The 27819-nt window shown below is 42.2% G+C and overlaps 3 protein-coding genes across 4 annotated transcripts; 1 reads left to right on the top strand and 2 right to left on the bottom strand.

Annotated features, from left to right (window-relative positions):
• Window positions 1-40: 40 nt before the first annotated feature.
• Window positions 41-4457, bottom strand: LOC129337856 (tissue factor pathway inhibitor 2-like). The gene is made up of 4 exons (XM_054991812.1): window positions 4378-4457; window positions 3207-3386; window positions 1905-2084; window positions 41-107 (listed from the first exon to the last, which is right to left on the bottom strand). Exons 1-4 carry the CDS (start codon window positions 4451-4453, stop codon window positions 49-51), a joined length of 495 nt encoding a protein of 164 aa, XP_054847787.1. The 5' UTR covers window positions 4454-4457; the 3' UTR covers window positions 41-48.
• A 4124-nt stretch (window positions 4458-8581) lies between these two features.
• TFPI2 (tissue factor pathway inhibitor 2) lies at window positions 8582-15882 on the bottom strand. Its single transcript, XM_054991425.1, has 5 exons — window positions 15703-15882; window positions 14805-14984; window positions 13319-13498; window positions 11137-11310; window positions 8582-10348 (listed from the first exon to the last, which is right to left on the bottom strand). The coding sequence occupies exons 1-5, from the start codon at window positions 15794-15796 to the stop codon at window positions 10320-10322; spliced, it is 657 nt and encodes a 218-aa protein (XP_054847400.1). The 5' UTR covers window positions 15797-15882; the 3' UTR covers window positions 8582-10319.
• Window positions 15883-24541: 8659 nt separating this feature from the next.
• On the top strand, window positions 24542-27460 carry LOC129337807 (guanine nucleotide-binding protein G(I)/G(S)/G(O) subunit gamma-11). Of its 2 annotated transcripts, none has more exons than XM_054991756.1 (3): window positions 24542-24932; window positions 25032-25129; window positions 26988-27460. In XM_054991756.1, exons 2-3 carry the CDS (start codon window positions 25034-25036, stop codon window positions 27111-27113), a joined length of 222 nt encoding a protein of 73 aa, XP_054847731.1. In that variant the 5' UTR covers window positions 24542-24932; window positions 25032-25033; the 3' UTR covers window positions 27114-27460. The 2 variants fall into 2 exon arrangements, with proteins under 2 accessions (XP_054847731.1, XP_054847732.1); XM_054991757.1 differs by having other exon boundaries at window positions 25007-25129.
• The last annotated feature ends 359 nt before the right edge of the window (window positions 27461-27819 follow it).

Raw genomic sequence — 27819 nt, 5'->3', positions numbered from 1 at the left:
GAAGTTTATTTTCCCCAACAAACTCTCAAACTTGCCTGAACTCATGGATCATACAAGCCGAGCTGCTCTTCTCTGTTTCAGGCAAAAGCCCGCTGGTGTACAAAGACCTAGAAATCCAAGACAGGGATGGTCTGATCTCTTGAAATGTCAAATAGAAGGAAGAAGCAGAGAGTTCTTCATCAGTGTTCCCCTTGGGCAGCTGGCAATGCGCCTGCCTAGCCGAACTCTGACATCCTACTGAGCTTGAGCCCAAGTGTACCTGAGAGAGGATCCTGAAGCATGTACTGCCTCAGTTTCCCTGATTGTAAATGGGCTCTTTAGTATGATTGTAAAGGGTGTTCTGAAGTCTTGCACAAACATTGTGGAAGGACAACACCTCTCCTTCTTGTATGTCTTGCCATTCTGTCTTTAAAGATGCCTGGGGAATCAAGGAGGGGAGGAGAATCGGCTACTCCGGGCAGAAGGAAAAGTGGGGATGACAAGAGTCAGTGGGGGAGGCAGCTGCAGTGGTGGGGGGCAGACTCAGTCAGCACCTCTTTGGAGCTGTCAACCTGAATTATCTGTGGGGATCAAATATTGATTTTCCAATCTCCTGCTTTTCTATCCAGTGGAGATCAAAAGTGGCTTACAACATCATCCTTCTTGCCTCTTTTTTATCCTTACAACAACCACCCTGTGAGGTAGGTTAGGCTGAGAGTGAAGCTGGCTGACGGGGATTTTCTGAGACTACTCTACTACAGCGACATTTGGAGTGGGTGGGGGGGCACACTCAGAGAGGCAAAGTGGGGGAGAAGCCATATTAACAGTCAAGTCTGATAGATCTGCCCCCACCCTTGGTAGAAAACAAATCCCAGGGTATGGACTTGGGCAGTTCCCCATTTAAAAAGCAAGATGTATATCAGGGATGACGGGCTGAGGAAAGCAGTAGCACCTGCACCTTCAGCCGCGCCCTGGCCAACAGCACCTGGTGCTGCACCTTCTCACCAACAAGTCTTCCCTCTCATGAGCCACACTGGCCTCCATGGCCAGGGTATGTTCTATGCTGTGAGGCTGGCTAGGGAGAGGAGTCTCTGGACCAGCCAGCTGCACCCCTGCTCAACCTCTCTCAGGCTCTTTACACCTCTGTCTGCCCAGCAGTGGCATCTTGGTCTACCTGGCTAGCCTTGCTGTGATGCCATGGCCAAGCTGGACTCCATAGCTGGGGACCAGCCTTTGCCTGGTGGGGATGGTGGCCCCCTTGCTTTCCCAGCTGCCCCCCCCCCCTGCTAGCATAGCAGGAATGCTGTGGTGTGGCTTGCCAGGCACTGTGACCCCCTTCTACCAGGTAGTGGCTTGGACTACATGCCCTCATTACCCCACTGGGCAGGGGGGCTAAGGAGACGTGGTCCCCCAAGGACTAGGATCTTTCCAGGTGGCCATAGTGGCTAATCCATCCTGGTCCCAGAGAGAAAAGGCGAAGGGACAGACAGAAGAATGAACTTGGTTGAGAATGGTTTTACTGACTCAGCTCTAGAGCCTCTGACAGCTCCCCCCTTTCCTTCTTTAACATCCTAAACAAAAACTGCAGGCACATTTCCCCTTCTATCTCCACAAGGAAAAATGGATAGAGGCCTCTTTTTTTAAATAAAATGAAAGCTGGAAATGCAAATGGTCAACATAAATTCAAAGGGACAACCTATTTCTGAGAGGGCATTGCCTACACACACCCTGTTGCTGCAGGCCTATATTTTACCTGGGGATGGGGAGTGGAAACTCTCCCTCTCTAGAGGACTTCAAGCAGAGGCTGGGCTGCTGTCTGTTGGAGATGCTCTAGCTTAAGATTGCCTGCACTGAGTGGGAGATGGGACTACATGGCCTAAAAGGCCCTTTCCTATTTTATAATTCTAGTATTGAAAAAGCATTACTTTTCTCAGGCAGGCAGTGGTCCATACAGGAAAATTTAGTGGGAAATCGATTTTCATTTCCTTTACATCCTCCATAATAGAATTTCTCGCACGTCATTGTATTTATGTTAAAGAAATATCTTCTATATAGAGTTCCACATTTTCCTTCATTAGGTTTCAGTCGGCATTCTTTGGGTATTTCTAAAGTAAAAAGAATTGACATGTAAATCAGAAGGCCGATCTAAGGTCAGCTTATGAGCCATGTTGCCTGGCCATGCAAAGCATCCATCCCTGTAGGTTTCTGTATGGCTGGTCAGACCAGTGGTCCATGGAGTTCTTCAGTCCTTCTGTCATGAATCTGCAAGCAGTCACACTGGCATGCTCACAGACGTCGAACACTGACCACATGCTAATGATTTACAAAAAGGTTATGATAAGTACATAGTCTTTTTTAAAGGGAAGGTGTGGTTTTCAGCAATCACAGGGCATTTATTCCAACATTTTTACCCCACTTTTCTCCACAATGTGGACACAAAATATCTTACAACAGTGTACTCCCGTCCTCCATTTTAACCTCACAACAACCCTGTGAGGTAGGTTAGGCTGAGAGAGAGTGTGACTGGCTCAAGGTCACCCAGCAAGCTTTCATGGTGGAGCAGGGATTCGAAGCTGGGTCTCCCAGATCTTAGTCTGGCACTCTAGTCACTACACCAAGGCTGGAACATTTCTCCTTAATATGCTAGTGGTCTACTTCCAGCAATTTTTTTGTTGTATACATGGTGGGAGAGGTATAAAAGTCACAAACCCTCTATGGATTGAAGAGGTACAGTACAGTCTACCACCTGCGGTGTGTGCCGATGCGACTTCAGTTAAGCAGGTGGGCAACCCTAGTGATGCATCTCAAGCATTATGACCATAACACCAAAACAGGGACTCATTTCTATCTTCAGCTCTCTCTAGAATATGGCATACCGTTGGGGTACCCTAAGTTTATAAAGTTCAAAGAAATTTTTAAGGGATCACAGAATATAGATATGGAAACATTCACATGAGCTGTTGCAACAGAATTGTATTTTATGGGGTTGAAATGAGATAGTATGAACACTTCACAAACAGTGAGTATGCATACTTTAAAAAAAGAAATAGGTTTCAAAATCTAGATTTATAAGTACAATTACTGCAGAAACCGGTGGCTATATTAAAGCACGCAATGGGAACAGCAGTCTGTAGTCACACGAGGGTAGTAATACAGGTCTGCAGTGAAAATTTATGCGGACAAGAACCTACCATTAGGGATCAAAATTAGATGATTTGTCCACTTACTGTTGATCATCTGACAAATCTGCTCACACTCTTCTTTAGTACGGAAGTTATTGGCATTCCCTTGACATCCACCATAAGAAAACTTCTTGCAAGTCTGTGTGTTTTTGTCATAATGCCACCTAGGAAGTTTAGCCTTGCATAATCCTTCATTTACTGGAAGCTGGCAGATCCTTCCATTGTCTATAAGAAAAAGTAAAAAAATAGCAGGTACTTCAGCACAATAAGACTACAGCATGTGTGGAACTGCACATTGTAAACAGACTTTAACTAAAGAAGCCTCAACAGCAGAGTACGGAAAGTTAACCCCAAAGCAAGAGATAATTGCCACATGGAAATTCTGCTCAGTGTTCCGCTTACCCATCAACAGCCAACGTAGTGTGACGGGCAGAGTATTCAACTAAGACTGGGCACTGGGGATTCCAGTCCCCACTCTGCCATAAAATTCACTGGGGGAGCTTGAGATAAATCTCCATCTACCTAACCTCCCTCATAGGGCTGTGGTGATGATGAAATGGATAAGAGGAAGGAAGAGATAAGCAAAGCCTATGATAGAAAGATTCTCCAGGAAACAGATGTGAACATTTCAAGGAGAAGTTTGGAGAGAAGCCATTGATTGGTGGCAAAGCAGAAGCTCCCAGATTCAGTCCCCTATCCCTTAGATCTGTAGCTTAACAGATCCCATGGTTGGTAACGTGAAAGTCCTCTGCCTGAGACCAGAAGAGCCACGGCCAGTGTGGGGAGAGAATACCGACCTTGGTAGACTAATGGTCTGATGCAGAATAAGGCAACTTCATGTGTTCAAGGCTGATGTTAAGAGGAACAGACTTGACCATTTGTAACAGGTTAAACTAAAGTGCGTTGAGTGGAGAAAGGCAAGGGCGTTTCATATTCTGATTAATTTGGGGAATGTGGGCAAAGAAAAACTGGCATGCCTCTTCTCTTCCTCTGTTGCAGTTCTGGAGGCGTCGAACAAGTATATGCACTTCTGCAAGTCAAATGTATCCCAAACACGAAAACACGTTTCGAGTGTGGAGGGGCAAGGAAAGGGCAGAGACGAGGTTTCGGGAAAGGCGCGTCACCCATGCGCACGCGCCCACCGGTCGCCCAAGGAACAAAGCAGCGGGCGGGCAGCTCCGGAGGGCGGCAGCCAAGCCTCTCTCGGCGCGATTACCGTTCCTGGCCTTCTTGGGACTGCCGAGCCCCAGAAGCAGCAAGAGGCAGCCGGCCAGCAACGCCGCCCGCGGCATCCCAGAGAGCAGCTGTGCGGAGAGATTCTCTGCCGCGTCCAGCCGCCTTTAAATAGGCCGGAGCGCTCCTCCCGCCCCTGCCCTGGAGGAAGGGCCGCTTGCTGGCGGGCGAGCATCCTGGCTGCTGCCTGCTGGCTCCGCGCCTCATCACCTTTCCCACTCCGCTAGGGGAGGTCGAGGGTGGGCAGAGGAGGAAGGTGTTCAGACCTTTTCCACGCTCCGGTTTCTTCTCCGTTTCCGCAGTTCAGAGTGAGGCGAAAGGGACTAATGGGGTCGCCAATCTCCGGGGCGGGCGGGGGGGGGGGCTGAGATCTCCCTGAAGAACAATCCAGATGAAAGAGATCAGTTCCCGTCGAGCACATGGCTGCTTTCGAGGGTGGGCTCCATGGCATACCCAGCTGAAGTCCTCCCCACTCCACACCCCCAGCCTCCGAGGTTCCATCCCCAAATCTCCAGGAATTTCCTAACCAGGAGTAGGCAGCCCGACTATTGAGAGACATAACTCTTAAACCCACCAGTTTCAAGATACTGAAAAACGTGTCATGCTTTCGTGACATTTTAAGGATTAGTCATTACAGATCCAGATTGTCAGACATCAGAAATGAATCCAGCAACCCCAGATCTTTTGGAAAGCTGGCGGGAATGGGACGTCTCTTTTGTCCAGCAGACTTGGAGGGGCGGGTTTACAAATGCAGCTTGTTGTACCAGAAATTGATTCAGTACCCCCAAACTCCTTTTGAAAAAACTATATTGGTCAGCTTTTACTGGAAATACACAAGCTTTGCTGCAGAAGCCCCTTTTCCAGATTTCTCACATAATGAATTCAATGACAGTACTGTGGCAGCTCCAGCACTTCTGAGCTAATCCATGTCTTGGATGCTCCATGCAAAATGAAAATAGCGGTGGGGTGAATCCTTGGGCAACTTCATCCCATGCTTCAAAATCTGACCTTTTCTCCCTAACCTACACCAAGCTAGAGAGGCCTCATAGCATTAACCTCCCCCCCCCCAGGTAATTTTTTTAAAAAAATCAAAAAGTCCTTCATAATTCAAGGTTCTATAGTTTACTTGTGTGTATAAATTCAGGCCAAGTTCAAAGCAGACTTCATGCTGGAGACTGTACAGTTTATCACAATCCAATCCAGTTTTGTATAAGAAAAACTTATTTTAGCCAAGGGTTCAGGGAGTTCATTCAACATATGTGGGTAGCCTGATAGGATCTGGCTTAACAGCAAGGGAGGGAAGCTGCAAACATCTGTTTGCCAAATGAACATGATTTGAACTGAACTTCTCCTCCTCTGTTACAGGTAGTTAAACCTGGGTGTAACAAGAGGCATGAGTCTTTGGCATGAACCAAGCTTGTGGCCTTGAATGAGCCAAACAACTGAAATCAGCACCAGTGACAGAACATTTTGTCAGCTCCTTTGAGTTCCCAGATGAGGAGAAAAGTACAGTAGGAATCTCTAAATAATTAAAGTAAAATTTGTGCCCAAGATACCATTGGAAATGTTCTACCCTTATGTGTGAGGTTTGTGCTTCTTCTGTGCTTAAAAAAAAATCAAAACCAAACTATTATAACAGATACTGTTGGAAGATACAAATGTGTCGCCTCATATCTGACAATAAGGACCCCATAGAGGAAAGACTGGTTGATGTCTCCACTCTCTTATAGCACAGTACATTAAAGAGGAGAAGGACAGAACTTCTGTGGCAGAACATGTACTTCGCATACATCTTGAATTCCCAGTACCACATCAAGCTAAAGGGGGGTTTAAAATGACATGTCCATCGGTTTCAGATGGAATTATACACATTTTAAAGAGCTCAGGTGCTCTGACCTGGATAGCCCAGGTAAGCCAGGTCCTATCAGAGCTCAGAAACTAAGAATATCAAAAAAACACAGGAAAAATGGGAGGAAATCTGGTCATCTTCAATATTTACATCAAAAGTAATTTCTGTAAGACTCCAATCGTTTAAAATTATTCACCGGTGGCACTTGACGCCTAAAAGATTGTCTACAATGTCATCCTCTTGCTCTCCCCTGTGTTGGAAGGGTTGCAATGAGGTAGGATCCTTCTCTCATTGTTGGTGGGGTTGTTCACGGATAGCCACATTTTGGAAAGAAATATTGGAAGTAATAAAACAGATAACGAATTACGATATTCCATTATCACCTTCAATTATATTTCTAGACCAATGGAATATTCCACAGATCCCAAAAGCTATCAGGAATCTTATAGCAATATTTTTAGTTGCAGCGAAATCAGCGATAGCTTCAGTCTGGAATCTGAAGAAAGTGCCAGCTAAAGAGATGTGGCTCTAAGATATGGGACCATTTCATCCTGGATAGAATTAATGATAATATTCTCAATGCTGAACGCTTTCCCGCCAGTTCCAATTTCTATGAGAAATGGTTCCCTTTTCTTGAATTTATAGACATGCACGATTTACATCCCAAAATAAGAATTGCTCAGACGTTGACTCAGTTTTCTGATATTTGGTAATATTATGTATGCTTTGTTTAAAAGTTATTGTAATGTTCATATTCTTCAAAACTTGTAAACTATTATTAGTTGTTGTGTTACAGTTGATGTTCATTGTTGATTTCTATTTGTTGTATGTTATAAAGCTTAATTAAAAAGTAAATTAATTAAAAAAAAAACTAAGCAGGTCAGCCTTGGTTAGTAATTGGACAGGAGGCCTCCAACGAAGACCAGGGTTGCAGAGGTAGGCAATGGCAAACTATGTGTTAGTCTCTTGCCTTGAAAACCTCACCAGGGGTAGCCATAAGAAAGCTGACTTGACAGCATTCTCCACTACCAAAGAGATCAGGTAAGGTATGCAACCACTTTATGTAGTGGTTAGAGTGTCAGGCTGGGAGAGAGGTGGGATCAAATCTCCTTTGATCCCACAGGAAGACACTATAGTGAGGGGAGAACCAAGTACCGTCATGAGGTTTGTGGAGGAAGGACATGTGAAGGATGACTGAAAGTTAAATTTCTGAGGCCCGTTTAGAGTAATGTCTCAGAACTCTAAGAGAGTTTTAATATTGACATGTTACACATTCTTATTTGAGCAAGCAGGTGAACGTATATAGCTAACCCTAAATACCAGTACTTGAGGACCATAAACCAACTTGTTCTGCCACTTGAACAGAATGGAATAGGCTTTGCAAGTATGGGGCTCTAATGCATGAATTGTGGCACTTCGTGCAACTTTAGATCCTGAAGAGCGGGTTGGGGGGGGGGGCGCGCACTTCCGGAACCAAACTAGAAACCAACAGGGGAAACCCAGAAGAGTTTCCCCTGTTGGTTTCTAACTTTAGATCCTGGCCAAAGACTTCTTGGCACCTTAGAAACCAATGCCTGTTTCATCAATTCCACACAACTGCAAGTGCTTCCCCATTTATTATTTTAATGGAAGCAACTCTGCATGTGCAAGACTGACTTCTCCTGTGAAATTTCTTCTATGAAATTTTGCACACAGAGAAATTAGATTAGGAACTAACTTTGATGGCTAGCTGCCTATTTTGATCAGATGCATAAAGTGGAGGGGAGCCATCATGTTCATATGCTCACTCATATTACAAAGGGTAGAAACAAAGATAGCAGGAAAAGCACCAGTTACTGGAGCATAAATGTAGTTCTCTGACATTTAATATTAATAAACCATTTAATTTTTATTCTGCAGCTCATTTTATTAACAGATTTAGACATTTACAGCGGGAGTTAAGTTGTATATGCACTGAACCATTTAGCATATGATCCACACGGTCCTCAATAGCTAATATTTTTCCCAGCACAGATGTAAATATTCTTGGAACATGAGGACCTAGGGAATGGGATAGTGAGGTATGAGATAGGTGTCTGTTCTTTAGTTTAGAGCAAATACTATGATGAATATAAAGAGATTAACAAAGGCATGTATAAATGCACCTGTAAAAGAAAGAGAAATGTTCTATTTCCAAGCTTTAGAAAGCTTCAGGTGCTAAGCAGTTGCTTTCTATCTATCATCCTCCATTGTAGTGTCCATTGCTTATAATCAGTAAGAATAAATTTATGAGGCTGATAAATCCTATGGTTTTACAATCATATCAAATGATATTGAAAGATTACTTCACTCGCTGGTAGAAAACTTTAAATAGCTTATTGTCTTTATTTGCTAATAATAATCTTACAGTTATTTGTATATACCATGAAAACATGACTGTGTAATATTTATGAAACATTTCCCCCTTAAACTTGACACAAACACAAGCGCACACACACACACACACACACACACACCAGAATGAGATGGCTATTCCTTATCATCTTCATAACAAGTTCACAACTGAAATACAAACAGCAGCAATATTTATTTTTACAGTCCTGAAAAATGTTTGACTAAAAGGTCAGAATCTCCTACTTCAGCTGCACAATCCTTATGCCCTTCTCCTAATACAGCAGGGCAGTATAAATACACTTTACTAATGACTATGTACACAAATTTAATTTACATTGTTTTAAACTTATAAAAATACTTATATAAAAAGATCCTGGCATCTTCAGGTACAGCAAGATGCTCTAGAAAAGTTATCCTAAAACCTATAAATTTGTGACTCCTTCTCTGCATGCTGTAATCAAACACTGAAGAGGACAAGGGCATTCCCCATATAACAGTACACCGTTATATTCTGTATATACTGTAATATAGTTATATACTGCCATTCCCCATATAACAGTATACAGGTAATGGCCAACTCGGTCGGAAGACATAACCAGTCATTCAGAGGGTGGTAGAGAAAGGTACACATGCGTAGAGCATTGTTTTTGTGGAGTCCACTTTTGCCAACCGAGATCTCTGAATGAAGTTCAGCTACCCAAATGCTGGATTTAGCTTCTCCAGAAGAGCTCACATAGATCTAGTCCAGAACAGTGTGTTACATGTAGACTGTACTTCACGGTTGATTGTTGCAAACCAGAACAACTGATCACACAGGAACGTTATTTTATTACATATATATATTGTGAAATATATACAAATTATAGCGCCTCCATTATTTATCTGATTACTCTAACTATGTGCACACTTTCCAAGTAACTGGTCATGTTTAATTTTGTGCAAAAGTCATTCAATTGGCATTTCACTTGACTAGTTTTTATGTTTGGGAATACAACAATCTATTAGATTGCTGCATCAGAAATCGTTGGACATTGTGACACAAGTTTTGTATTCATTAGCAAATAGAACATGCTCTCCTATTGTTAATGGCATAGGGTCAGATTACGGGGTTTCAGCTGCTTACTTATAGCACCTTAAATCCCCACAAATCTGCAGAACTTTTAAATTTGCAAGGTTTAATGCTTTACTTAGCATTTCTTCATGGTAGATGCTTGAGAATTCCGTATCAGGAAAGACACTGCTCACGCAGGGCGGGAGTTCCTGAACATCCATCTCATATTTTGTTATATTGTACTTTTTATACTGAGTTGAGGAACCCTATAATTAGCTCTTTTACATAAATTTAAGGGTCACTCCGAGTGATTAGTTTTATATCTTTTATCTGACTGGAACCCTTACGTTAGCAATCAAGTTGCTAGCTGTTATGAGATTTTGTGAGGTAATTGTGAATAATCTTGAGATACCTTTTTCCTGTTCTTCTTAAAGCTTTTAAAAAATTATTTATTAGTGCCATTCTTGATGTTGTGCTACTTAGTTATGCAGTAATGGCCTTTTTATTAATGATTGTAACTAATGCCTGATAAACATTTTGCTTGCTTGCTATAAAAAGGATAAATTAAGTTAAAATAGAGTATTGGTTGACTTCTTCAAAGTAAAGAGAGTAGGTGGTATTCCTCCTGACTGCTGTTGAGAATGTTGATTTCTCATGTCATGGGTTTCGGCTTCTTCCCTGCTACAAAAAGAACAGAAACCAAATCACAATCACAAATATTCGAGCTTACTGTAGTAGCATTAGCTCCAAACAAGGGGTTGGGAGTTCCACTCTTTCTGGGAAAAGTCAAATCCCATCCACTGTTTTGCAGCTAAGTGAAAGTATATAGATGAACTTTTACCAAAGGATAAGTCATTAATGCAGAATAATTGCAGAAAACTGTCCAAATTGTGCAGTTTCATAATTAGATGCCTTAAACCCAAACTTTGCTTCTAGTGGATTTAATTTCCTGCATAAAATGAGCTTGATTTCAGTTGCTTTGAAGGGATAGTACATAGCCAGTTCCTTTTTTCTGTTCTCCTTTCCCATCCTAGTCTAATATATCTCTCCACCACATTCACTGCCTTCTTCCTAGAGCTGCCTTGAATAGGTTTGGAGAGGCAGCATACAAATTTTCTAAACCAAACAACAAACAGAGAGGCTGAGGGGCTAGGAGGAGGAATGGTTGCACTGCTTCAAAGGACAACAGGGTATGTACTCTTTCCCCCCAAAGCATTTAGTGGTGGAAAGTGTCATCAAGTTGCTGCCGACTTTGGATGATCCCACAGGATTTTCAAAGCAAGGGACTGTGTAGCAACCATGGACTTTTTGGGTGGTCCCCAATCCAAGTACAAATCAGGCTGATGCTGCTTGGCTTCTAAGACCTGATGAGACTGGGCCATCCCAGGCCATAGAGGTCAGAGCTCTATGCATTTAGGGTTGCATATATTCCTATAACTAGCTATCTAAGGCAAAGGAAAGAAACATACCTTTCTTACAGACTTTGATACAGTCTTTCATCTTCACAAAATTGTTTTCATTTCCACCACATCCCGTGTAGATGAATTTTTCACAGGTTTTTGTCTTTCTGTTGTAGTAAAAGCGAGTTACTGAACCTGAACATGTTCCTTCATCTTTAAGGCTATAGCAAAGTGATGGTCCATCTTTTTTAAAAAAGAAGTAGTAGTCAATTAGCATGGTCAATTCAGTTCAAAACCAGTAAAATCCTGACATCAAAATTAAAACTACTTTAATATATCTAGATATTCTCCATGCTAAACCCCCTCCCCTCAGGGACTTTCCCAATTTCTGTCTATCAAAAGCAAAGGCCTCTCTGTAGGTAGGCAAATGGTAGTATTCTTATTAATTCAGAGATTGTGTGCTGTAACTGTTATAGTCCTGTCTAAATTTCATCCAGAGTTATGACCTTTCAGTGGGGCTTGCACTAAGACTGTCAAACAATTACAAAATCTAATAAATTAAATCTTGCCTTTTTACCAGTTATGAGACTATCCATATGGCACTCTTTTAAGTACATCCATTTGGTTTCTTGCACAGAACAAATTAAAGAGTGGGTGACTTAAAGTCTGGAGTGTAATACACACACGGCCCACTAGAATGATGGACATTTTGCTAATATATGCATATACTATTATAAAGATAAATAGAAGTACTGAGGCTTCACGGACTGACTGGGGGGAAGCTATCAGAAGTAAAGATACTTCCTGAAGAGACAGAGATTTAACAATCAGTATATGTGCTGATTGCTAGAAAAAGTCTACCTTTCTTTCTTAGTGCATCCCAAAGTTATTAAAAAATAGAGTAAATGACATTTGCTAAAATTGTAAATATTTTCTGACATCTAACAATGGAAACTTAGGGCATGATGCTTGCCTGCTAATACAAGCCAACATTCTAACAAAGACATGGGAGAAAATACCTTCAAGTTTGGAGTTAGGAAAGCTACTTAAAACAGAGTCAGAAACATGGAGCAGAACCACAAGTGACAAAAGGCACAGATTGGACACTTGTCAGCTTCCCTCAAGTTTTGATGGGAAATGTAGGCATCCTAGTCTTGCAGCTTGGCTCTCTGACTGCTGTCCAATGGACTTTTCAACTGTCACTTGTCCAACATTCCGCCAAGCTGCCTACATTTCCCATCAAAACTTGAGGGAAGCTGACAAGTGTCCAATCTGTGCCTTTTGTCACTTGTGGTTCTGCTCTAGGATCTATGTTTGTACAATGCAATTTTCATGCCATAAATGTATCAGACTTTCCTAATATGCTAAACACAACAAAGCTACAGAATCTAAAAAGTGGTATGCAGACAAGAACAAGATTGATCCTTAATGGCTGAAGTCACCACAGTAGGAAGCATATTCAGCTCCCATCCCAATAGTATGCCCATAGGTAGTTCTTTCATTTAAATGTGGAGAGAAGCAAAGACTCCCATTCATTTCCCTCAGGAAAAGTAAAATACTGTATTCAGAGTCTTTGCTTCTCTCCACATTTAAATGAAAGAACTACCTACGGGAACACCACTGGGGTTGGAGCTGAATAATAACATAATTCCTGAATACAGTATGTTACTATAGAACCATGTCTTGTCTCTGAAGCTTGGTGGGTTGCACAGCCTAAAGGGTAGGGCACAAAGTATTCCTCATCTTCATGGAAAAGAGAAATTGGGGATTCAGGACAGAATTTTTTCTTCTCATCCCTCAGAAAAACAAAACAAACAAAAAACAAAAGTTGTATTTAGAAGAGGCAAGGCAGTTTCCACATCCGGGAGGGTGGAATTCCTTCTCAACCTCTTTCTCAGGGTCTGTAGGGGAAAGGATCAAGTTTGGAAGACAGGCCTGGCTCCAATAGGGGTCTGTAGGGGAAAGGATCAAGTTTGGAAGACAGGCCTGGCTCCAATTTTTATTCCCATATAATGGTCTCTAAGATGGAGGAGAGATGGGGGTGAGTGAAACAAACAAACAAACACCCTCCAGTATCTCCTCTTTGCTACCTTATCAATCATGGAGACCTCTGTAGAGGACAGAGCAAGGGGCAACAGCAGGGGGGCGTCTCCTTCTGTAGAGTGGGTACCTAGAGTGATGGTAAAGAGTTTCCATCTATTCCCCATCAATCAGTCTAGACAGGCCCTTATACTATTTAAAAAATCATTACTTTTCCAAGGCAGGCAGTAGTCCATACAGGAATCTTCACTGTCAAATCGGTTGTCATTCCCATAACATCCTCCATAGCCAAATTTCTCACAGGCCATTGAACTTAGGTTGAAGAAGTATCTTTGGAATAAACCTCTGCATGGTCCTTCATCAGATTCCAGCCGGCATATTTTGGGAACTTCTGAAGGAGAAAGAATTTAACCATACATCACAATGGTAATCTAAGTTAAAATTTACAACCCCAGTTGTTGGATCCTGCAATCCAACTGTCCCTGCATGGCTCAGTCCTTCTCCCGTGTCTGTTCAAACAGAGGCCTTGTCCAAGCACAGAACATTTTATCACATACTGATTACTACCAAGAATGTTGTCTGAAGTTCATGGTGTCGGAAAATGGAAGATTCTATAATCAGCTTTCAGAGACAGGGACGCAGAGTCGTCTCTATATTGTCATCTTGTTTTGTTTAAAATGGTTAATCTGATAGTTTTCCTCATCACAATGTACAGTAACGGACTCTATGGCTAGAAATACCACAGTCTGAAGCACCTCCTTTTGTTAGTTTAACAACGGCTCTTTCCCTGTTAACAGCCATCTACTGCTTCCCTCTCTTTCTGGCCCCGAAAGGTTTTTCACATTTCCCAAGGTCCTGCCACCTCAGGTCTGCTCTCAAGTAATATTCTTCCCCCCTTCCTAGATTTTGCCTGTGGCTGGATTTAACCATTCAACAAGATGGAAGAATCCTGAGGAGACAGAAACTACTGGTTGGGGAGTACTTTCATACTTGAAAAGACCTTTCATTATTTAACACTAACTGAATGTAGAAACCTAGCACTGTTGTGAGTTTGTGTGTACTGTGCTGAAACCTGCCTCCATGTGCACTGGATTTCCGCTTCTGACATTTTTTGGTTACAGGGAAATTATTATAAATGACTTGCTCTCATTCTCTCCCATAAAGTCACACAAAGGCCAATTTGAAGTAGTACATTTCAGTTTCCCACCTCATCAGTGTTTGTGCATAGATGCAGGACAGCTGAGACATGATCTCTCAAGCAATGCAGCTCAAGCACAGATTCAAAATGGGAACTTATTCCTTGTCCTCTCTTGAACCCTGTTCATGTACATGTACATGACACACTGTTGGGCTACCCTAGTTTATGAAGTTCATGGAAGTTTCAGGAGATCACAGAATGTAGATGTAGAAACCATTAAATGAAAAGCTGTAAAAGAATCATATTTCTTTAGGGCTGAAACGATGCAGCATAAAGCCCCTTGTATATGACAAACTTGCAAACATCAAACAAAAGTTTCAAATTAGATCTATGCTGATCATAAATCTACAAAAACCAGCAGTGATAATGAAGTAAGCAAAGGAAACAAGGCAGCAGTCCATGGCCTCAGTGGTAGCAGAACATGTCAGCAGTGGAAACGTATCAGGACAAGAACCCACAATTCACTTTTGGATCATCATTCTACACCAGGCTGACTTACTTCTGATCATCCAGCAAGTTTTCTCACAACCTTCCTTGCTTAGGAAGTTGTTGGAATTCCCCTCACAGCCGCCATATGTAAATTCCTTGCAAGTCTGTGTGTATCTGTCATAATACCATCTGTCGTGAAGAGCCCGGCAGGGTCCTTTCAGTGGTGGCTGCAGGCAGATCTCTCTGTTGTCTATAGGGAAAAGACCAGGTGCTTTAGTTATCAACCTCTTGTAACAAGTCTGTGTGTGGGGTGAGGAGGAAAGTCCCACAAGTAGATTCCACTTCAACCACAGCATTATTGGCAACAAAGTATATACAGATTGGTCAAATTTACTAAATGGCAAAGGAAAAAACATACTGTCTCTAATCCCACCATGAGAGAGAATGAGAGAGGGCTAAGTGAAACGTTTAAGATTCATGTCCAGTAGCACCTTAGAGACCAACTAGTTTCTCTAGGCATGAGCTTTGGCCAGTGTTACTGGACCCAAATCTTGCTCTTTTACTACAGACAAACATGGCTAGGCACCTGAAACTATATTTATGGGGTAGAAGGCGCAGGCTAGGCATCTTCTATTAGCCTGACCTTTCTTTTGAAAACTGGGCATTCCATATTTCTGAACTTGAGAACTAAATATGGGTTACAGTGGATGATGTCCCTCCATGATATAATACCGCAGCCCCCCCGCCCAAAATATATCCCTATAGTAAATCGGCGAAGCCCACGATCCCCCCCAAGCACGCAAGCACATTTCGCAGGTGGAAGTGGACAGGGTCGAAAGTTGCCTTCGAAGGTGCGTCGCGCTGTGCAAACGCCCAGCGGTGGGGACGCCATTCATCCTTAGCCAACGCGCAGAGCCCCGTGAGACGAGCCATGCGGGGCACAGACAAGGCCCTCCCGAAGCGCTTACCCTTCTTGACCGCCTGGGGACAGGCTTGCCCCAGAAGCAGCAAGAGGCAGCCGGCCAGCAACGCGTCCCGCGGTGTCCCAGAGGGCAGCTGCATCGCGAGCAGAGACGAGCCAGGCGCGAAGAAGGGGCCGCGGTGGCGTTTGCCGGCCTCTGGCCCTCTAGGCTCCTTTATGCGCGCGGAAGCGCTTTCCCCGCCTCCTGCCTCACGGAGGAGGACCTCTCGTCTGATTCACGCAGCTTTCTGGAAGGCGAGGCGTGGAACTCCTTGGCGGCTGCCTGCTGGCTCCACGCCTCATGAGCCTTCTTCCCACGAAAGACTATTCCCCAGGCAAGGATATTCCTAAGGGGAAAAAAATATTTCCTCCCCTGCTCTAATCCAGAGAATGGCATTTCGCAATGGACCTCCACAGTCTTGCTGACTTTTTCGCAACACCCCTGACACCTTCTAACTGGGATAGAAAGACAGGTCTCCATTACTACCCTTGTCTGAGGAAGGGAGCTTGATTCTTTAAACCCTGTACCTAAGAAACGGCCAGTCCTTAAGGTGTTACTGGCCTCGAACTTTGCTCCTCTACTGCAGGCCAACATGGCTACCCTCCTGAAACCTATCTTCTTCCCAAAGTAATGCTTCCCTAGGTAGCGTTAGGGGGAAGGGGAGACCGAGGGGCGAGAAGTGGAGGAAAAGGCAGAGGTGATGAAACCTGAACACCCCCTCCTCTGTTAAATAAATCAAACCTGGGGAGTTTGCAGGACGCAAAGTTTTACAAACTTCGTTTGTCTACAAGCCAGCAGAAATGTGGACAATGTGAGAAAGTTCTGTTAAAGAATGCTGCCAACACCTCAGAGCCAAAGCTAGTATTTTCTGCTCAAAAGTTATAAATATCAGAGGGTGTTCAAAGTATGCACTCTTAGCTGGAAGTAAGTCCCGTTGAACATGCTGGCGTAGCCTATAACATCTCAAAGATCATTTTTCCTCAGTGAGTGACTTGTAGACAGTCACTTTCTCTCAGACTAACCTACCTTCTTGTAAGGATGCCGGGCAACTCTCAAAAGACTTCAGTTCAGGAGTTAATGTTCTTTATTGATAAGATGCCGGTTTTATGCTCTCACACCATTCTTGCTAGGACTGGCAGCTACAGACCAGCTTGAAGCAGATAAAGGTTCCCCACACTGCTCCTAATCCCCCCTGCCTCTTCCTCCTGGCAGTCCTCGAACTCTTTAGGCAGAAAAACAGGCTGTGGGATTTGTAGACTTCTCAAGACCAGGTGGGCTCCCAGATTCAGGAGAGATTACAGCAGGAATCAACAACTACTTCATGTTCTCAGTTTCTCACCCCAATGACAGAATCACAGACAGAATCACTACGTCAGCATCAGTTTCAGCTGCAGGGGTATGGCAGGTGATCCTTAGCACCTGACCCTAATCAGGCTTTTTTGAGGATAAAATTGAGAAGGGAGAAGCTATAATAACAACAACAACAGCACTTGTATACCACTATTCTAGACAGATTAGTGACCCACTCAGAGAGGTGAACAAAGTCAGAGATTACTATCCCCATATTATTGCTGTGGAGCTGGGATCACCTACTGAGCTCATGGCAGTAGCAGAATGCTGATTCACAATCCAATATTATGTTGTAAGCTGTTTTCAGATCCCACCGAGGAGAAAAGCAGAACATAAATATTGACATAAAGAAATAAAAATAACATAAGAGGGAAAGATAAGTGTGCTATTCTATTCCTAGGCAATCAGGATCTAATTCAACGGCACTGTGTGTGTAACAGTAGGCTATGAACCTCTGATATCTTAGTGTGCATGCACTTTTATTTACATAGGTGCATGTTAAATGTAAGATACATCTGTTTGGAAAATTAATTTCTTGATAGCCTGGGAAGGTGGACAGTGAACCTTGAAGATGATTGCCAAAAAACAAAACTAAGATAAAATTGGATCAGAAATTTACCAAGGACAAAGACTACAAACTACACCAAACTGGCTCTCCAGTTTGGTGTAGTGGTTAAGAGTGTGGGACTCTAATCTGGAGAACCAGGTTTGATTTCCCACTCCTCCGCTTGAAACCAGTTGGGTGACCTTGGGTGAGTCACAGCTTCTAGGAGCTCTCTCAGCTCCACTCACAGGGTGTTTGTTGTGGGGATAATAATTACATACTTTGTAAACCGCTCTGAGTGGGTGTTAAGTTGTCCTGAAGGGCAGTATATAAATTGAATGTTATCATCATCATCATCATCAAAAGGCAGAGTGAGAACAGTGTTAGAACAGCTGGAGTTAGTATATGGAATTGGACTTACTTTTGAATAGGCCTGTGTAAGATTAGTATCATGGAAATTGTATTTCTTGTCACTCAATAGACTATTTTTGCGTAGAAGTTCTTGTGCTGAAAATCAGCTGTCTTTTCTTATCTGCAGATGTGTGTCTGTAACAGTCTGCTCACAAATTTCAGGAACTGAATGTTCTCTAGTATTTTAAGTAGTAGGCACAGGGCCATTAAGAAGCTATTTAAGGTTGCCACTTCCAGACTGGGAAATTCCTAGAGATTTGGGGTTTGGAGCCTGGAGAGGGCAGGGTTTGGGGAGGGGAGGGACCTCAGGTTGGTATAATTCCATACAGTCCACCCTCTAAATAGCCATTTTCTTCACGAGAACTGATCTCTGGGACCTGGAGGTTGGAAACCGTAGTGCCGTTGCCTGCTCTGCTGTTCTCACTAAGCCTCTGTGAAAAGGGGGTGGGGATTTCCCCTTGTCCAGATTGCCCCAAGGTAGTTACAGTACTGAAAGTTTTACTGAGAAAGCTATGGCTGACCATCATCAATTTGGAAAGTTAGAAAAGCCAAATGTTAAGGTAGGACCTCTCTTACTTTGTATTATCATCATATGACACACATGTCTGAGTCTGCATCAATAAAATGATTATCAATGATGAAAGAAATACCTTTTATCCATTATTGTTAAATTCATGCATCGTTCATATTATACCACTCACTTTTTGCAAGAATTCAGTATTACATCAAAAGAATTGCTTCAATATTAATTCAAAAGATGTAATGAAGTAGTCTTCATTCCTTCATTCCTAAGAAGTAGATGATCATTGAAGAATATTTGATTTGTTTTTCAGGAAATGCATTGAGACTCAAAATGTATAATAAGCAGTGATATGTGGCAAGTGTCCAATATAGATGGTGATCCTAGCCGCCCTCTACTCCTGTTCCAGTGCACAAGTGTAACATAAACAACCCACTCCCAGGTACAATAATAAGAGAGGGATTTGGGGGTTGTTATTTTATTTTGATTTTAACTGCAAATGTTTTTAATCTACTATTGTAAGCCACTTTGAAGCACAAGGAAAGATGGGGTAAATATGTTTTAATAAATAAATAAACAAGGACATAGTGATAAGAGAAATGAGTATTTAGAGAGAAAAACATACCACTGCTGCTTCTTTAATTCTTTAAGAATTAGATTTTTTCACTGTCAGCCTTAAAATTGTGTAATTCTTTGGCAGTCATTACTTTTGTCATCTGTAATCCTGCTTTGGCACTTTCTCCTTTAACCTAGGTTACCCTTCCTCAGTAGTAATTTCAAGTCTTCACTATTTTCTGCCAGTAATGTGAGGTCATCTGTATATCTCAAATTACTAATCATCCTTTCACCAATTTTCATTCCACATTCAACTAAATCTAATCCACTGAGATGGATTGACTCAATAAAGAAAGCCACAGCCTTCAGTTTGTGAGGCCCGAGCAAAACTATCAATGATAGGACATTTTGGAAGTTTATAGTGTTCCCGTAAGTTGGAAGTGACTTGATGGCACATAACACACACACTACCTTGAGCCTCACTGAGAAAGGCAGGCCTATAGATGAAGTAAAATAAATAAAATATAAATTGCCAATTTGATCTGGGAAAATTCTTAGGGGAGAGGTCCATCTATAGCGATGTACCTGCATATTCAAATTTGCTTCATTGTTTGACTTAGAAATCAGGAAGTGAACAATAAGGAAGAAACTGCTCAGTTTCTTTTTCTAGTACATTTCCATGAAGCATCTAATATATTGGCCATTGATGGAGACAGGAGATTGGACTTAACAAAATGTGACCCATATTATAGTTCTGCTATTTTTGGAGTTAGGTTATTGTTAGTCTTCCAGGAAGTGTCTCAAGCAAGCAGAAGGATGTTAGAAATCTACTAATGCTGGTTCAGTCCAAAGTCTATCTTGTCCAGCATCCTGTTTCTCACAATGGTTTACCAGATTCCTTCAGGAAGCCCACATGTAGGGCAAGAGCCCTTCCTTGCCATTACCTCTCCCAGCAGCTGATATTCAGGCTATACGAAGTGAAACAATATCTACTCTATATGCCCCTCCCCCTACAGATTTGTTTTATTGTGCCCAGTGTGTAGACTAACACAGGAATGAGAATGAATGTGGAATAAGTGATGCACAAGCGGCGCCTTAGTTATAAGTAATGTTAATATGGCAGAAGGTTAGAACCTCTGTACTCCTAATGGCTAATATAACAATAAGAAAAATGAATCCCCCAGGAGCTCAGGCTTCGCTCGATTCAGCATCTGATGTTATGCAATTGATGGTTTAAGTGCAAGTCTAAAGTGGATGAAGGAAACGTCGGAGTGTATATATACCATCTTTGAGAAAGGGATTCCAGAAACGGGATTCTTCACCGGTTTTCCCGTCAGATGGATATTGTTTTCTACATGATTCATGACCTATAGTGCTTCCCTGGCCATTCATATTGATGTATTGAATTGTATCAGATTGAATCATCCTGCTTACGGACTTATGATTGGAAGCTATGTGGCTGTGAACGATTAACTAGTTGTTTTACTAGCACTGAGCACTTTATGGGTCTTGCAACGAAGACTGTATAAATGTATTGATACAACATTGAATTATGAATGGATATTGAATATTGTATGAACTGCACATATATTGGCAATTTGTCATTACTGTATTGATTATATGAATGTTTACAATTGAAGTGGTTGTCGTTAGGTGGTCTTGAATTCCTTGTTTGCTAACCTTTGTCAGGACTCTCTTGCTTCTGTTATCAGTGCAATCAGAAGACAGATGGCAGAACATGACTAATTGGATCTGAAATGGAATTCCTAACATTAATTTCCCCAGCAACAGATGATGGCCTAAGTGAAAGAGAGGAAGGGGTTGCCCTCATTCAGGCAAGAGGAGTCTCCAAACACACTTTTTACAAGAGGATTCCCCTCCCCCTCTCACCTTGACTATGCTAACTGTTTACTGCTCTTTGACATGTTATCCTTTTGATTCTTATCTGCTCATTTTATCTTCATATCCTATTGCTCTGATAATTTACCACCTAGTTTTCCCTTGTTGTCTTACTGTTTCCTATCACCTATTTATTTACTTAATTTACAGTCCACCTTTCTCACTGAGACTCAAGGCAGATCATATGATCAAAACCATGAAGAACAATTATCACATTCAATGGACAGCAATTTTAAAAAATGCCTTACAAAATGGTTCTATGGCTCTCCAAGCTCTCCTTTCTCCTTATTTTGTTCCTTGGATTTCTTCTATGCTCTTTTACTCTATGTGTTTGTTAGATAGTTTTAATTCAGAATCCATATGCCCTGTGATTCCCTTTTTGTCTCTGTTCCACTTCCATATCTTCATTGTTATGTAATTGATAGTTTTTTTAGCTACTGAACTACAAACTGGAGCAGTTCTACTTTGCTAAGTGATTTTTGGCATTTCCCAAAAGAGGTACACGTAATGATAATATGTAAATGCCTTACTGGACCAGTTTCCATCCCACAGGGAATGGAGGAGTGCAAAGCATGGCGGCTACCATTATACAGGGCCCTGTGGCTCCCAGCAGCCTCCAGGTGGGGCAGTGTGACAGCCTGCAGTTCAAATGCCCAGCCAGCCCATTGGCAATGGGCTGGCTGAGCTTGCATCGGAGGGCTTTCCTGCTGGTGGAACACATTCTTCCTTCTGGTCTGCCAGCTGGGGACAAAAATTGCAGAGCCAGCTGAGCTTCCAGCTCCTGAACCAGCTTCCCACCCATCCCGCCCTCATTCTAAGGATTATTGGGTGTGTAATGGATCCTGGGTTTGAAACTCTCTACTTTATGTTCTCAGCTAATCTATTTCCATCACAGCTTTGGGAGAGGAAGTTTCAGCATTGGACAGGGATCCTTTTCGGGAGAAACAGGGCTCAGTTTTTCCATACTTGGGGCTCCTCTTTAAAGGATCTTGGAGGTAAGGCACTGAAGGGATAAGCCCAGCTCAGGGGCTGTCAGGGGCATGCTCACTCCCAGGTGGCAGGGGGATCCACGCAGAGGTTTCCACCCACGTGGAATCCCACGGCCTGTCATCCTGCAGTTTCCCTCTTCATCAGGCGGGCTGAAGGGGTGATGGGGTCATTGGTTGGCAGGTGGGTCAGCTGATACTTAGATGTGCATCCTACATAGATAGCACCGACTTCATAAGCTGTAACCAATAAAGTTGTGGCCTTTTACATTCCAACAAGTTGTCTGTCTTCTGTCATCATGCCCTCACCCTTTGCCCCGCTTGACACCGTGCCAGCAAACAAAATGAATAGCTTGAGCACACTGGTTAACTGGTTGGGCTGTGAATGAGCACTCTGCTGGTTCAAATCCCACTACTGCCATGAACTCAGCAGGTGGCCTTGGGTAAGCCACTCCTCTCAGCCTTCGCTCCAAAACTGTATTGTGGAGATAATATTAACACAGACTTCGTTTATCACTCTGAGTGGGGCACGAATCTGTCTAGAAGAGCAGTCTATAAATGCAGTTACTATTATTATAACCACATTAAAGAAGATCTAACTAGACAAGGATATGAGGAGATAACTAGGCAAGACCGGGCAAGCCATCTTTAGGGATTTATTTGGACTATAAATTAGCTTAACTGGAATCTGTCAATTACTATTATTGTTTACACTCCATTGTTCCCTAGAAAGTTCAGAGTAGCTTAAATAGGGCTTCCAGTGTTCAGCTTTCAAGTAACTGATCTGCAGTACATGGCAATCCTGAGCCCTTCTAACTGCAGTGAAGACTTAGAAGTGTTTTAACTCTGCTTAGGACTGCACTGCAAGTCCATATCCATTCAGCTAATAATTGTGGACGCTTATTATTGTTTTTGTGGTTGTTACTATTAATATTATCATTTAGAAAATATGTAAGCTCACAGCTAAAACAAGGTGGCTCACAACTAAAACAATTAAAATGAAACCAAATGAACAGTAATAAATACAATAAAATCATACCAATAAACCATAAATGCATAACCTATGTAAAATACATAAATAAAATCAGACTGCTCAATTTGAACATACCAACAATAAACAACCAATAAAAGCAGCCAGGGCACACAAGCACATAAAATGGAACAGTCTTAAATGATAGTGATAAAACAAGCTAGGAAAAGACTAAAAACCTGCTTAAAAAGTTAAAAGCTTGAGTCAAGTGAAGTATTTAAGACAGAGGCACAGAGAGCAAAGTTTGAGAAGAGTACCTCACCTGGCAGGATGGACATGATTAAGAACACTTAAGTGCAACAACATACAATGGAAAGTATTATGACTATTCAATATTATTTAATATGACTACTGTGTTGTTTTGTTATGACTTGCAGAAGTCAAAAGACACCTGATCAACTCCTGATCCCTACAAATCTATAAACATACATTGCAGGGGTGGTAGGGATACCATACCTCCAAGAATCTCATGATCTGTTATAAAACAAGTGGGTATGAATGAATGAATGAGGATCCTGAATCCAATTCCATTGGTATTCTGTTTAGAGAGGCGTTTTTTCACCAGATTTTACAGATGATGCGTCCTTATTTGCAGTGTTGTGGCTTGCACTTTAGCTGGGTGTGCAGCATCAAGTGCAATGCCAATCAATGTGTGGTTAGGTGCAATATCACGATTTCAAAAATTAAACTAGGCTGTATGAAACAATTTTCAGAGCTGCTGCTCATACTACAGAATGGGAATGGGCCATAGTTCTGCAGCTGAGCACAAGCTTTTCATATCAAAGTCCTTGCCAGGCAAAGAAGGTGATACTGAGTTGGGTAGCCAAAGGAAGTAAGATGCTGTGTATGAGCTGGGGGGCAAAAGCCCACACAGTTTGCAAATTATTTAAATACATCATTTCCTAAATGTAGTGCCAATCATCACCATAACCTTTTAAACACACAAAAGGGTTTCTTTAATTTGGTAAAAAGGTCAGTGGCTCAGTGGTAGAGTATCTGCATTACATACAGAAGGTCCTAGTTCCCGTTATCTCCAGGTCAAAGTAGCAAGGGATGTGAAAGAACTTTATCTGAGACCCTGGAGAGCTGCTGCCAGTCAGAGAAGACAAATCTGACCTCGCTAGACTGATGGTCTCACTGGCATGTGTTCATGTGTATGCGATCTCTCACTGGCATGTGTTCATGTGTATGCGATCATGTGTGGATTAAGCCACATCTATTTTAGTATCAACGTTGAAAGAACTAACACATAAATAAGCTGTTGCCAAGATGCTCTTTTTTTGCCTTTGGGAGAAAGACAGCTCTAAAAGTCTTTCTAGATGTTTTTTAAAAAATCTGACCCTCCTCTAAGCCCTCCTATTGTTTAGCCTCTCCAACCTGGCACAGAGAAGGGCCAGACGTTTCCTTAGCAAACCTGTTTCCTCTCAACCGCTCAGTGAGGCTGGCTTTCCCATTGTAGGGAATGTTAGAACCACACATCCTGTTTCTAATGGTTTTCCTCCATCCACCTCCCCCCCCCCCCCAGCCTACTCACTGCTAGCTGTATTCAGGATCGTTGTTAGTGAGTTTTTCCCTATAGGTATATTAATCCCAGATTAACTACTAGTGGATTGATGAATCAGTCTCCCTAGCATCTTGCTTGCGTCCATCCACTATTCTGTGTAGAATAACTCCCTAACTTTGTTTACTACGGATGTACATTGGGAAGGATTTAGAAGTTTTGGAGTGGTGTGGAGACAGAAGAGGTTGGTTTTCCATGCATGTGTAATGGCTCGCTTTGCTTGAGGCGGTGGAGAGAGAGAGGTCAAACTGTGTGGTTTAATCAGCTTAGGACAGATTCTGCTGATGAATTAAAATCCTGTAACTAGTTACAAGGAGTCTGGCAAGAGAGTTGGCCGGAGAGACAGCTACCACTTCAGGAAATCAGGAAGCACAACAAAAGTAAGGGTTTTTTTGGGTGGAGGGAAGGGAGGGGGGGGGCTTCTTATTACAGCCAACTGCATTCCTCAACCCAGTTTAATGCCTGTGTGTGTGAACCAGCAATGCCAGCGATTAATATAGAGGATCTGAGTGAGAAGGATAAACTGAAAATGGAAGTGGAACAGCTCCGGAAAGAAGCGAAGTTAAAAAGGCAACCGGTGAGTGTGTACCTGGCAACGCTTTCCCCTACTTGGAATACTTGGAATAGCTCCAGTTTCACTGTTATTTGTCTGGGTGGGGGGGGGAGAAAAGAGGTAGGGGTGTGTGTGTGTGTGTGTGTGTGTGTGTGAGAGAGAGAGAGAGAGAGAGAGAGAGAGAGAGAGAGAGAGAGAGAGAACAAAGCTGGTACCTTTGGCTTTGCCTGAAAGGAGAGAAAGGAGATTTGTTTTAGCATCTCCCTTCAACACAAGCCCACCCCAACCTCCCAAAGTACCATCAGGTTCTTGGGAAAGGTGCAGAAGTTACTTTCCAACTTCTAGAATGACACACGCACTCACAGAAAAAAACCCTCTGCTTGCTTTGGATCTGTAAGAAAAAAAGGATAAAAGACCTCAAGGGTATTCCATTGTGGAAAATGACCACAGCAGGGTTGCTTTCTAATGGTACTCACTGAAAATTAGATGCCAGAATCAGAGAGGGTTGGAAAAACACAGGAGTTAATTGTCACACACTAGGAAACTCTCCCTGCCCTCCTTTTACTTTTTCCTTCTGACTCCCTTCTTTCAATGTTAAAAGAAGAAAAAACTGCAATAGGAAAATGTAAGTAAATGAAATACCACAGGGAGAATGGGCAGACTTTTGGTTTTTTGTTTTTGCCAGGAGAACCAGTCTCTGCACTCCAAAGTCACAGCCCAGGTGCTTTCTCCTTACGGCAACCTAACTCTTCCTCCTGTTCCTAAATATCTTATAGTGCAGTCCTATGCAGAGATTCTCCAGCTTGAAATCTATGAGCTTAGACTGGAGTAACTCTGCATTGTCTTACCCTGCTGCTAGTAACTCTACCAAGCTCCACCATCCTCTCCATTAGGCACCCTATCTATTATTTAACTTATTATTATACTTTTATAGCTCTGAGTGGTGGTGGTGGTGAGAACCATTTGGATTGTCTTCCTCATGTACCAAAGAGTTTGCAGCTATCTCCGCCCTCCCCTCTTACATCCCCGCCCAACAGAACCAGGCAGCTTGGGAACCACTCCCAATAGGAAATGGCTATTGACATGGGCTGTAGACTAAATGGCACAGCCTGAGGAAAATTGGAAAACCTGCAATTACAAGGAAGGAGAGAAGCGTGAACAGGGTAATTGTGGGGTATGCAGAAAAGGGCTACATTTGGAACTTTTTATTGCTGTGGTACAGCTTAGAAGCAATAGACAGGCTGATGACAAGGGAGCGAAAATGGGTACTGGTCAGAGTTTTAAATGCTGTGATAAAATGTTTCCATACTGTACACAATATGGTGCATTCGTCGTCACTTGACTGTTGGATTGTTTTTTAGAAATCTGGACAGCATGTGTTTCCTAACAGATCTGGTACACAACCTTCAGAGAAGTAAAACAAGCTACAATTTTGTAAAAGTTCATCAGATGGCATTGTGTGAGCAGAAATGTCATGTCACCAATTTCAAACACTAAGATGTCTGTGTCACTTGAAGAGCCAAATGCCACAAAGCCATGACTACAGCAATCAATGTGGCATGGGGCGGGAGGGGGAAGTGGCTCTTTTCATTAGCTCTCCAACAAAAGAAAAATGTGAACATTTTGCACTGCAAAACTACAGATGTAGAAAGTACCTTCTGTTTAAAATGCACTCTCACATGTAAATAAATTTTGGTTATTTTATGGCTACATAGCAAGATGTCCATGTGTATTGCTTTTGGTATTTTCATAAAACATGACAGGCCAGTTTGGGTAAAGCCGATTTATGTTTTAATACTGGAGAATTCTAGTTTGCCTTTGCACAGTGGAAAATGTTATCCCTGTATATACAAACCAGATGTGTTTTCTTTCCCCTCTTAAGGTTTCTAAATGTTCTGAAGAAATTAAAAATTACATTGAAGAAAGATCTGGAGAAGACCCTCTCGTGAAAGGTATTCCTGAAGACAGGAATCCATTCAAAGAGAAAGGAGGATGTATTATTGCTTAGAAGAAGAAGACCATGTTGTAACTGGAACTAAATACTCAGCAAAAGTCTAGTCTGGGTTAAGTTCCAGGGATTCTGAACTGACTTTTTATGAGAACAGAAATGCCTGCTTATATTTTCATTCCCTGATATGTTACAGTTTTTTAATCTCCTGTACATGCTAGTTTGAATTTGAAGAAATATATTTGTATAACCAACTACAGTGTTATTTTGGTAATGCAAATTCAACATACATGATGAAAAACTTCCGTATTTGCAGAATATAGGACCTTACATTCAATAGGACGAAAATGTTACCCTGCACGTAAAAATAGGATTTCATTAATACAAATAATGAAACTCTGACAATATCATGTGATGGTTGTTATTTTTAAACCACTTCAAATTATTACTCTGTGTGTGTGTGTGTGTGTGTGTGTGTGAGAGAGAGAGAGAGAGAGAGAGAGAGAGAGAGAGAGCAATGGACTCGCTGTTGGAAGAGAACAGTTTAAGGTCAGGATCTCTCAAGTACACATACTGGGAAGAAATGAAATTAGCAAGACTGACTTCCAAGTCTAATATTTAGGTAAATGTGCTTAGTTTCAAGATACCAGTTAAATTTCACTAGAAGCACATTCATTATTATGACGAACCATGCATACAGTTTATTAAGCACTTTATTTTCCCTTACATTGCAGAAATTTATACAACAATGACAATTTTCTGTCCA

Source organism: Eublepharis macularius, chromosome 11 (assembly GCF_028583425.1).
Source record: "Eublepharis macularius isolate TG4126 chromosome 11, MPM_Emac_v1.0, whole genome shotgun sequence".
Lineage (NCBI taxonomy): Eukaryota > Metazoa > Chordata > Lepidosauria > Squamata > Eublepharidae > Eublepharis > Eublepharis macularius.
This window is presented reverse-complemented; position numbering and strand designations above follow the sequence as displayed.

What these genes read in the sequence shown, in the direction of transcription:
- LOC129337856 (XM_054991812.1), bottom strand. Translation starts at nt 4,453, where the DNA reads ATGCCGCGGGCGGCGTTGCTGGCCGGCTGCCTCTTGCTGCTTCTGGGG. An exon ending in TCCCAAGAAGGCCAGGAACG is followed by an intron (nt 3,387 to 4,377) that starts GTAATCGCGCCG and finishes TTTTTCTTATAG; the next exon opens with ACAATGGAAGGATCTGCCAG. An exon ending in CCACTGCCTGCCTGAGAAAA is followed by an intron (nt 108 to 1,904) that starts GTAATGCTTTTT and finishes TTGGATTTCTAG; the next exon opens with GTCTTTGTACACCAGCGGGC.
- TFPI2 (XM_054991425.1), bottom strand. Translation starts at nt 15,796, where the DNA reads ATGCAGCTGCCCTCTGGGACACCGCGGGACGCGTTGCTGGCCGGCTGC. An exon ending in CTACTGCCTGCCTTGGAAAA is followed by an intron (nt 11,311 to 13,318) that starts GTAATGATTTTT and finishes TTTTTAAAAAAG; the next exon opens with ATGGACCATCACTTTGCTAT. An exon ending in TATCAAAGTCTGTAAGAAAG is followed by an intron (nt 10,349 to 11,136) that starts GTATGTTTCTTT and finishes TTCTTTTTGTAG; the next exon opens with CAGGGAAGAAGCCGAAACCC.
- LOC129337807 (XM_054991756.1), top strand. Translation starts at nt 25,034, where the DNA reads ATGCCAGCGATTAATATAGAGGATCTGAGTGAGAAGGATAAACTGAAA. An exon ending in CGAAGTTAAAAAGGCAACCG is followed by an intron (nt 25,130 to 26,987) that starts GTGAGTGTGTAC and finishes TCCCCTCTTAAG; the next exon opens with GTTTCTAAATGTTCTGAAGA.